The 11,858-nt window shown below is 37.7% G+C and overlaps 1 protein-coding gene across 1 annotated transcript in view; it reads right to left on the bottom strand.

Moving 5' to 3' along the window:
- Nucleotides 1-9,971: 9,971 nt before the first annotated feature.
- Nucleotides 9,972-11,858, bottom strand: part of Jhbp2 (Juvenile hormone binding protein 2) — a 45,372-nt gene continuing 43,485 nt past the window's right edge. Inside the window, exon 6 of the mRNA XM_067771307.1 lies at nt 9,972-10,268. Coding sequence (XP_067627408.1) covers nt 10,114-10,268 — 155 coding nt within the window. The 3' untranslated portion in view covers nt 9,972-10,113. The remainder of the gene's footprint in view (nt 10,269-11,858) is intronic.

Raw genomic sequence — 11,858 nt, 5'->3', positions numbered from 1 at the left:
TAATGAGGAAAGTGGGGTCGTCAGAGACTTGCTATGAAACAGGATTCGGCACGTGTAGGTGAGGTTGAAAATTGGTTGGAGAAGCTATAAATTGCGCAGCCCCTTGAATCAATTTGGTATGTTAGTCACCAAATTGACAGGTATGTCTGTCGCGGGTGTATTCTAGTCCTGGTGGGCTTAAAAAACAATAATTCAGGTTAAGTTTACTGGTCTTATTCTTTTGACTTCGTCCTTTTGACCTACATGCTGTTTAAGTGAGCTTTCCCTATCAGGGCAGCTACCACCTAACCTAACCTACCCTTTTCAGACATTACACAAACATTTTGTTTTGGTTAGCGCCAGTGAAATCCGATTAGATATTCTTGTTTGGTTACTATTAAGCATTATTGGTGAAAGCCTCAGTCTTTTAAATAATATAATATTGCAATACCTGCAAAGTTGTCTCAGCTCGGGCGTCGTCTTAATTTAACATTGAAGAATAGCGCATATTCCTCTAAACGTCTGTCTGATCTGCTATCGGGGAAAGAATAACTTGTTATGGCAATGTGTCTATGATTCCGCCGAAATGACAACCGTTATCAAAATCGTATCAAAACTCACGAGCATATCAAAAACGACAGCACATCTGTTTCTCTGCAGAAAGAGGAAATAGGAGACAGTCGAGCAAAGCTACAGTTCCGCACTAATCTACAGTTCGAAGCTAACAATTCGCTGCAGTGTTTGGAAACGTTTCTATGAAAAACTGATTGGAAGATGAGTTTGGTAAGCAGGATATGCCCAGGCAGGTTATTTCAGAGAAAGAAAGTGATATGGCTGTAAAAACTACTAATCAAAAAAAGTAGTATATCCATGCTTTCTGAAACAGCTTTACGGAGAGCTAGGCAAAGGTGGTTGAATTCGGACCCGATTAAAAGTGCTGTAAGGTAAAAAAGATGAAAAGCAGTAAAAAACACAACTATTCTCTTTAAGTTTCGTTTAGAGCTCCACAATTTTAACGTTTATTTCTAATGAGTTGTTATAAGAATTAACGTAAAGGACCCAACGACTGTACTAGGATCGTTAAATATCTGAACCAAAATTGTGCTATCATTATGGGACTATATCAAATGACTAAAGTTTCCGCTATTCAGGAAGAATTCTCAATTATAATTATTCATGTACCCAGCTAATATGCCTATAAATCAGAGGGTCGTCCAATTTTTAACAAAAAAATGTATGAAGCTATGCCAGACGCTTTATTCGAAAGCTTGCTTATTTGTAAATTTTGAATAACTTTTTGTGATGTGAGCTCAATTTTAAACAACAGTTTGGCTTTATAAATTGGCCCCCAAAAAGTAGTTTGGCAACCTAATGTAACTATAAACCAGAGCTCAAGTAAGAGTCCCCAGCTCTATAGGGCGATATTAATAAAAAAATACATAGGAAATTGTTTTTTTGAAGATTTTATAAATGTTCATGCATTCATATGAAGTATAATTCAAAACCTTAGTGATATATGTACATAAAATCTTATAGGGTATAGATACAGTGAGTCTGAGTCAAGAGTCAGTTTCGATGCGTTAGTAAAAATAAAGTCTCGCAGGCTTGGTAGTCTCTACCTACCACACAAACTATACTCTAGCTGTCGCGCGAAAATCAAAATGAGTTTGATTTTGGCAGTGAATCAACACGTACACAGATGACTCGCGAGTCAAACTCACCGTGTGTAGCCCCTATTAAGCATTTTTTGTTTGAATACTCTCGTTTTGGGCTTCTGTGACAGTCCCCCGAAAACCATACCGAAAGCCGAAAATCTCATACTGCAACTGTACCTTAGACAAAATGAAATACGGCTTATATAAGGTGGACACTTTTTTTAATGTGCATATTGCATGCTTGTGTTGGTGTACGGTTCACACGTACACGTCAGAACTTCTAGTTACTCGTATGAGGAGATACTTAGAATATTGGCTAAAACAATCATAGTTTTAGCCGAAATTAACTTCGCTGTAATTAAAGCGAAATTGTGCATGCAAACAAGTCTATAAATAAATGTGTGTGAGTGCGTGTGTATTACAACAAATATTTCATACATAAGAAAGTCATATTCAACTTGTGCACAGTTAAGAACGAGTGGCTAAAATTTGTTTATAGCCTTTGAAATTATACAATTAAATCAAATCCATATTAAAGTCAAGTCGTTGAACGCTCCACTGCACATACACACACACGCACACATACACACGCAAGTGCAGGCAATTATGCACCTTAAAATTGTCATCACAATTGACAAATTGATTTGTATTTGTTTACGCTTTTAATTTTGCTATTTTATTGCATTTGCGTTGTACGGAAGCTGCATGAGTCTAGAGTTTAGAGGTAAATCTCGTACCCCACCCACAGAAAATATATAAAAAAAATAAAAAAAGAAATAAAAATAAAATATATAAACGGTTCCATATTTCCATATTGTAGATGCGTTTGTGTGTGTTTTAGTTAAGTTTGGTTTCATCTCTCTTTAATTGGCATTAACGCAGTAGACACATCTCGAATTCGATTTTTTGCTTAAACGTAACTACACGGCAATTAGTCGCTACTTTTGGCACACACACTCGGTAAATTTGCTTAGATTAAATTTGTTAAGTGAACATAGAAGCGAAAACCCTAGGCATTTGATTTTATTACAAAGAAATTGGCTGGGAACTTAAGGCAAATGACACAGATTTGAATAATTTCGTATACTGTATGTAGCCGTCAGAAAAGGCGATAACTTAATATCGCAGGTTCTATCTAGCCGTCGACGAACTTATAAGTGCGGCATCCAGGCTAGTCCGTCTATTACCGACAAAATTGACGTTATCCATGGTAAAAGAATCGACAACCAGCCCTCTTTTTGTTGACGTCTTTTGACAAGGCGTTATAGGAACTGTCTTTATTTCAGCAAAGCAAAGACGCCTTTGCTATATAAGTAGCTCCGTCAGTCTAGAAACTACTGTTGCCTAGAAAAGTTACTATGGACTATGTGGGCATTGAAAAGAAAGGGCTTCTGATCTATGCAGATGAGATAAGCCGGGGAATATCTGGGCCTTCCTCACAGAATGTGTACTCATAGACGCTCGAACTAGGCCGCGCTAGAAGAGGAGGTGGTGGACTGAGATAAGATAGCCTGATTTTTCTTTTTGTGCCATTTGGCATTAGTTATCGGGATGGCAACTAACACCAAATATTGATGGTAATTCGAAGCTCAAAACATTTTATCTAGTGGATTAAGGGGATTCGAATATTGCCGCGGTAGGCATGCCTGTAATAAGAGGCGACTATCATCCACTGACCCAAAGGCGCAAGGTGTAAAGAAATCATTCTCGAGGAAACCGGGCCAGCACCAAAGAGTACTAGTACCCTAGCCGATCAGATTCATATCCAGCAAAGGACTGCCTACAGACGCGACACACCCCCAACTTTCGGAGAGTGTTTTTTAGGCTACACCAACAACAATATCCGGCGTATGACGGAAGATTTCAAGATTGGAGCAGTTTACTGCAGCGATGAAAATGGCGACCTGGTAACTGGTGCGAAGGGTAATCAGGTTGTGGAAGATGCACTACTCCTCATTGCTAGATACCGATACCCCAATCGTTGATAAAGAGCATACAGCAACTACTGGCTAAAATATATACGAGCGCATCCTTCTAGATTGTAATGGTAAAGAGCATGCATCCTTTCTTATGCAAGATATGGTGGGATGAGCGCATGCCTCCAGATTGGAGTGCTCTAAGGTGCTCTGCCCAATCTACAAGAAAGGCGATTCCGCAAACTGCGCCAATTACCGCTGAATCAGCCTACTTAATATCGCGTTTAAGATTCCCTCTAGCGCTCTGTGCGAAATACTGAAGCCCAAAGTCAACAAACTGATTGAACCTTATCATTTTGACTTCAGACCTGCTAAAACTACTATTGCCCAGATCTTCACGATGCGCCAGAACCTTGAGAAACCTCACGATAAGAGAATCGACAATCACCATCTTTTTGTCGACTTCAAGCAGCCTTTGACAGCGCTGCTAAGTCCGAATTCGTTACTCAGGAACGAGAGTCTGAGCAAACGCTCGCTTCTTTTTCATTAGGCTCAATGTAAGTTTCGAAATGAAAAACAAAATAGCTCTGGCTAACAAGAAGATCATGATCCACATGTTGCTCATTATCATGGACGTTCTCGAAAGAACCTGAAGTGGCCCTTGTTGTTTTCAAGAGAAAAATTCCGCGAAAGATTATGATCCTGTCTGTGATGTAGACTATGAGTATCGGAGAAGGTATATTGATGAGCCCTGTGAGCTTTAGGCAGATATAATTAAATGCTCAAAGGCCTCGTTGGCTAGATCATGTTATGCGAATGAAGACGCTTGGCTGAAGAAGGCATTTCTATCGACACCCGCCATTGGAAGCATAGGAGGACACACCTCCACTGAACTGGGAGGAGCAGGTGAAGAAAGACTTGATCCCAATTGGCGGGTATATTCCCATCCGAGATTTGTTACATTTATTTTCTATTGTAATGCATTTTTAACGCACAACACGGCAGGAATAGCTACTGCGGGATCATTCTTGTTTACTTAGCTCGCGTTCATTTATTTCTTCCGCTAATTTCATTTCGCTATGGTCTGATGGGAGCGGTGTCACCTACTGCACCAAAGGTGCTTCTAAGGGATGTATCTCGACGGCAGTGGTTTTGCAAATACTCAGAGTGTATTTCCACTATGAAGAGTGAATGAACGTTTCACAAAAAATGCTTATCTGCCTTTCAGATGGCGGATTTAGGAGTCGGCATAAAACATGTCCTGCCAATTTCTAGGAAAAATTGATAGAAGTCATGGCACAAATTGAAAGGGAAGATCGACCTAGATCTCCTCGGATGTATATCGCGCCAAGGTTTTATTTTTATACTCAGTTGAGCAGAGCTCACAGAGTGTATTAACTTTGATTGGATAACGGTTGGTTCTACAGGTATAAAGGAATCGAGATAGATATAGACTTCCATATATCAAAATCATCAGGATCGAAAAAAAATTTGATTGAGCCATGTCCGTCCGTCCGTTCGTTAACACGATAACTTGAGTAACTTTTGAGGTATCTTGATGAAATTTGGTACGTAGGTTCCTGAGCACTCATCTCAGATCGCTATTTAAAATGAGCAATATCGGACTATAACCACACCCACTTTTTCGATATCGAAAATTTCGAAAAACAGATAAAGTGCGATAATTCATTACCGAAGACGTATAAAGCGATGAAACTTGGTAGGTGAGTTGAACTTATGAAGCAGAATAGAAAATTTGTACAATTTTGGACAATGGCCGTGGCACCGCCCACTTTTAAAAGAAGGTAATTTAAATCTTTTGCAAGCTGTTATTTGGCAGTCGTTGAAGATATCATGATGAAATTTGGCAGAAACGTTACTCCTATTACTATATGTATGCTTAATAAAAATTAGCAAAATCGGAGAACGACCACGCCCACTTTAAAAAAAAAAATTGTTAAGTCAAATTTTAACAAAAAATTTAATATTTACAGTATATAAGTAAATTATGTCAACATTCAACTTCAGTAATGATATGGTGTTAAACAAAATGCAAAAATAAAAGAAAATTTCAAAATGGGCGTGGCTCCGCCCTTTTTCATTTAATTTGTCTAGGATACTTTTAATGCCATAAGTCGAACAAAAATTTACCAATCCTTGTGAAATTTGGTAGAGGCTTAGATTCTAGGACGGTAACTGTTTTCTGTGAAAAAGGGCGAAATCGGTTGAAGCCACGCCCAGTTTTTATACACAGTCGACCGTCTTTCCTTCCGCTCGGCCGTTAACACGATAACTTGAGCAAAAATCGATATATCCTTACTGAGCTCAGTTCACGTACTTATATGAATTCACTTTGTATTGGTATAAAAAATGGCCGAAATCGGACTATGACCACGCCCACTTTTTCGATATCGAAAATTACGAAAAACGAAAAAAATGCCATAATTCTATACCAAATATGAAAAAAGGGATGAAACATGGTATTTGGATTAGTTTATTGACGCAAACTATAACTTTAGAAAAAAAACTTTGTAAAATGGGTGTGACACCTACCATATTAAGTAGAATGAAATGAAAAGTTTTGCAGGGCGAAATAAAAAACCCTTGAAATATTGGCAGGAATACTGTTCGTGGAATTATATATATAAATAAATTAGCGGTATCCAACAGATGATGTTCTGGGTCACCCTGGTCCACCTTTATGCCGATATCTCGAAAAGGCGACCACCTATACAACTACCACCACGCCTTTTTAAAACCCTCACTAATACCTTTAATTTGATACCCATATCATACAAACAAATTCTAGAGTCAACCTTGATCCACCTTTATGGCGATATCCCTAAATGGCGTTCACCTATAGAACTATGGCCCACTCCCTCTTAAAATACTCTTTAATACCTCTCACTTGATACACATGTCATACAAACACATTCCAGGGTTACCCCCGGTTCATTTTCCTACATGGTTATTTTCCCTTATGTTGCCACCATAGCTCTCAACTGAGTATGTAATGTTCGGTTGCACCCGAACTTAACCTTCCTTACTTGTTATTTTTTTAAGTTAATATCTTTTATACTTAGACTATTTTTCATATTCTCAAACCACCTTCTGTTCCTGCTCTGAACAAGCCGCGCTATCGTATTTCTTATTTCAAACGCTTACATGATTTCTTGTTGTGTACCCCATATATGGTATTTGTCCATTAATATACGTTTGCTTTTAGCTTTATAGCACATTTTAAAAGCTTTTATAATTAAAAATGCTAATAAATATATAAGCAATACATTTTTTAGGAAAGATTTTGAGAAATTCCCCTGTTTGTGTGCGTATTCGTGATAAGTAATACGGAAATATCTAATGCAGTCTCAAGTGTCTTAGCAGTGGCGAGTTTCCACAGGCTTCAAGGTTTGGTTAGTTTCAAATTTAGGTTGTTTGTGACAGCATCCTGAAATAGATAATAATCATGTGCTCTTCGCACTTGATTATTTTTGTTATTGTTCGCTTACTTACTTAATAGGCGCTTAACCGTTGGTTCTGCGCTGGTTTCGAACTAGCGCGGTTTTCTACAGATTTTTTACAGATACTGTTACTGTAAGGTTTTACTTGCGATGGTATCCATGCCAATGCTAAAAGAAAAAGAAAGTACATAAATCTTTCTATGACCTATGTGTTCTGAAAATGAGCTAAGTCGATTCATAAATACATTCATTTTCCAAATATCACGATGAAACTGGGTCTCATTCATTGTCTCATTCAGACTCAAATTTGAGAGTAAAAGCTTGGTATTTTGTTTCTGTATGCATAAGGCACATTGGCTTCCCCCACTTTCGAAGTATAGGGAGCGACTTGAAGGTTGATAGATTTCATAAAATTCTATAACTATCCCAATAGTTTAATTTTGATTTTTTTTATTCTGTTGTATTGACACCGGGGATCTGAACCATATGGTCTCGATATCACCAATTAGTACTTAATAATCCGTTTTGCATTTCTTAATAAAGCGTTTTATGTCTACACGCTGTTGAGTTATTGAAGTGCTACTTACGATGGTACCACTGGCTACCCAGCCGGTTAGGGGACTTGTCATAAGAGGCGACTAAAATACCAAACTGATTCAAGGGGCTGTGTAGTGCAACCCTCTCACGGGATGGCCAGCGCAATATACAGCTTATCCATCCCAATTGTCAACCTCACTTAACCGTGGCGAATCCTGTTTCATTTACAGCCGAGGCTCTGGCAACCTCGAAGTGCTGATGGATCTAGGGGGTGGGAGAGCGGTATGGCCTAGAAGGTTCCCGAGATGATCGGGCTAGTACCTCTCCTCTTCCTTTCCTTGTTCCCACACAGTATATTAGTATCGTAGAGCTCGCAAACTTCCCGACATTCAATTGAATCACTGAATTTACAGTATTATATAGAGCTTACGATTTCTTCTGGGGCACAAGCGAAAATTTCCACAAAACAACAAATAAAAAACACCGGAATACATGGAATATAGCTAACACAGTTGAAAAGTTTTCGACACACCCCGCAATGGTGGAAAGCCACACCAAAAACAACATACCTCAAAAAATTAGAGGGGGTATGCAGACTATCGATGCTTAGCATTACGGGAGCCCTGAAAACAACCCCGACGTCTGCACCGTATGCCATTCTGCACATTCCACCAGTAGACCTGGTAGCAAAGAACATAGCATTAACAACTGTAACCAGGCTCGGTGCCTCGGGGCAGCTTGAGTGCCGACCATATGGCCATAGTAGTATAGCGTCATCAATCACAAGACGAACAGACTCCCTGATTCCCTATCTGCGCATCGAGGGAGATCTTAAGGCCACAATAGAGGTGGACGGTTAGAGCAACGGTGCGCAAATGGCGGACGAGGCGATACATGTGTACACAAAAGGTTCCAAAGTAGTGGAAGGAGTAGGGTCTGCGGTATACTGTGCTGATCCGGAAATAAGCAGATCCTACAGGCTGCCGGATTACTGTAGCGTTTTCCAAGCGGAAATTTTAGCCGCAACTAAAGCAGTAGAAACCCTGGAAGAGAATATATTAGCAGCTGTCAGATCTAGAAGCAGAAAGTGGCTTAAGTCCTAGGAAGCTTCTAGTATTTGCCAAGAGGACGGAGTTATTTTATAACATAGGTCCTGGTTTTTGATTGGGTTTTTCAGTTTGGTCGTTAAAACAAACTTCTGGTAACACTGCTGACTCAATCAGTCTATGTGAGGTCCTCACGGACCGGCCAGTTCAACCTAACCTAACCTAACCGCAATTGTGGTAATCTAAGTGCTCCAAAAGAATTCTGGTTACTGCTTAAAACTATGGTAAGTCTATTATGGGAAATCACAAAAAAGTCGGCTTACAAAATAGATCGAAAGGTTCTAATTGTGCTTGATTGAATTGAATGTCGAGAAGCTCGCGTTATTTACGAGTATTTTAAGAAACGTGAATCTCGCGAGAAGCCGAGTATTTGCTTTCTCAGGTCTCGAAATTCTGGTGAAGAAATCGTGAGGTCCACGGCATACTGCATACTACGCCTAAAATTACATTCTTAATCTTCCATATTTAGCATACCTATCACTCTTGAAAACTATGCTTACGCTTAGCAATGATGTTTACACATCAAAAAGTAGGCCCAGATGGAACACCCTTTACTTGACACGGAATAGTAATTTAAATTTTCAACAGCTTGTTGACATTTCAACAATGTTGTCATAATTTTAGCATTTAAAATAAAACTAGGATCTCGTTAGTTGTAGAGACCGCCTACAAGGCTGTTGTTGTTTGTGGGCCGCTAAAGTTCATTGTTTGCTTGCATTTCACTTTGCGTTGACAGTTGTTGTTAGTGCAAATTATGGTTATTTTGACTTATGTCAGATGCATGCAAACTTGTATAAATGAATTTAAAAAACTTACCTGAAGATAATTAAAGGCCAAGTTATCATTTTATTATTACTTTGTAATTTAATTCGATTTTTTTTTAACTTTTTAGTTTTGCATGTTATTTTATGTAATTTTTTAACGAATTATTTTGAAATACATACAAACAGAAGGTAGTACTGCTTTTTGCGTTGTTTTAAATTCTGAATTTTTTTTTGTGGTCTCATTGCAAAAATTTCTTGTAAACTCACGTATGTGGGTTTACTTAGTTGTGAAATGCGTTTTCTCAGCATTTTTCATGTACTTATTCGTAGGAAATTCCCTTTGTAAATGTGGGTAAAAACGGTCGATTAATTATTTCATAATTTCTTTGAAGTCGCATTTCTCTTTCATTTTAAGTCCGTACTCGTAATGCGACCCAATTTGAATGCGGTCGGGGGGCATAAATGCTTAGCAAATATTTTACTCGTAATTTTGTTTTATCGCATACTTACTATAGTTAAACACATCGCTCTAATTGTTTATGTATTCATGTTTTTTTTATTATAATTTATTAAAATAAATAAGTTGCGCTTAACGTTAATTTACATCGAATTACTGCTAAACTACTTAATTAACTGCTAAAATTTTTTGTTATTGCTTTAGTTTTTATAAACGCAAATATATATAATTATAGCTACTAATTCAAATCAATCCATTGGTCTAACGGTATTTTAGCAAATATACGATCCATAAAGTTGCGTATGACAAGCGTAAGTTTGGTGCGTAACGATGGTTTCATTTCCTTTAACAACTCTTGTGCGTTGGAGTTGATGAAGAGATTCAAAGCAGCCTCTGCAAATAGAAATAATTCAAATGAAATAGTGGGTGATTAATTTGAAATACAATCATAAAATTTATTAAGCTCCCAAGTCCAATATCCCAAGTGTCACAGGGTGTAGTATACGCGTGGACTATGAAGGTGGCTAGATTTTTGTAGTCAAGTTCAAAGTTAAAATAAAGGCGTGCTACGAAGAAATCGTGTAGTTCTTTACCAGAAACTTATAATTTCAGGCTATTTAACCGATATATAACCGATATCGACAAGTAAGTGTTTTGTTATCAGCTGATTATTGAACCGAAATTATCATTAAGTTATCGGTTTGTTATCGACGGGTTGGAGATATGTTATCGCTTTTATATTGAAGCTTTATCGCGGTATATCGAGCTAAAAGGCTTCACAGAATGAATAAAACTTATTTTTTTGTTTATATTTATTTATAATTTATTTGGTCGACTTCAATCTGAAGTCATCATTAGGGACATATGGATATGCATGATCGACCTTTTAGCTCAACAAATCTAACAATTTACAATATTCAACGCTATTAACTTTTATTAATAAGATATAATTTTCATATCAAACAATGAGTCGGCGATAACAATCCGATAATACATCGATTAAAAATCGATAACCTAGCGATAACTCCTCGCTCACAAATCGGTAATATTCTTATAACAAATCAATAACTTTTCTATAGAAAGATAGCAAATCGATACTTTTTCGATAACAAATCCATAACTTTTTGATAACAAGATGTATAACTAACTCATGGATGACATCTGTTATCGTCAACAAAGTGATAACAAACCGATGATGATTCCTATAACCTGTCAATAAAATTGCCATAACTTGTCGTTAACGGTTGGGATGTCAAGCATTTTTTGGTGGGAAACCAGTTTGCTAGAGCTTTTTATTCGCTTGAGCTCTTCATGTGGATGTCATAATTACTGTGCAGCTTCAGTGGTATTACTATGTCAGACTGGCTTCTTTTTAACTGGCGGCAGTTCGGGTATGTTCTAAACTTTTGAACTATGGTCAACGTACCCTTCACTTCAAAGGAAAAGGAACTAACGTTTCTGAAAAGGAATTAAGTCTAAGCAGTTCGTCTCGTAAAAAATTATCAAAAATTTAGGAAACAGCCATTTTACATGCCGGTCTACTGATACGTCTCCCCATTCTATTGCCAGACTGATATACTACTTTTCATCTTAAGAGCTTTCAACAATGTTCTTCAACAGGCATCGGGTTGCCGAAACACAAGCAGTTCTTGCTCTATAAGAGAAAATTAGTGTGTTATTAAGATGGTTTAGTATCAAAACGGACTCTAAGACTTTCGTGGCTTTCTAACATCTAAGGCGGGGTAGCGGCTACCCAACCTTACCAAATTCATAGTCTATACGGAGTAATAAATTTTAAGGGTTGCACTGAGCGAAACTATGAGCAACATTCTGTATTGCGAAAGATAGCTAAGATGAACGAACCATTTCATAGCGATTTCGTCTAGCACTGGTATTGTCTATAACTTCGTTCCGCCTCAAACAGTAAAGAGAATGAAATTGTCAATGGATATGATATATTATATAATACAATATTTAATATAA

This window comes from Eurosta solidaginis, chromosome 1 (assembly GCF_040869045.1).
Source record: "Eurosta solidaginis isolate ZX-2024a chromosome 1, ASM4086904v1, whole genome shotgun sequence".
Lineage (NCBI taxonomy): Eukaryota > Metazoa > Arthropoda > Insecta > Diptera > Tephritidae > Eurosta > Eurosta solidaginis.
Note: the sequence above shows the minus strand (reverse complement) of the source record. Positions and strands in the feature narration are given on the sequence as shown.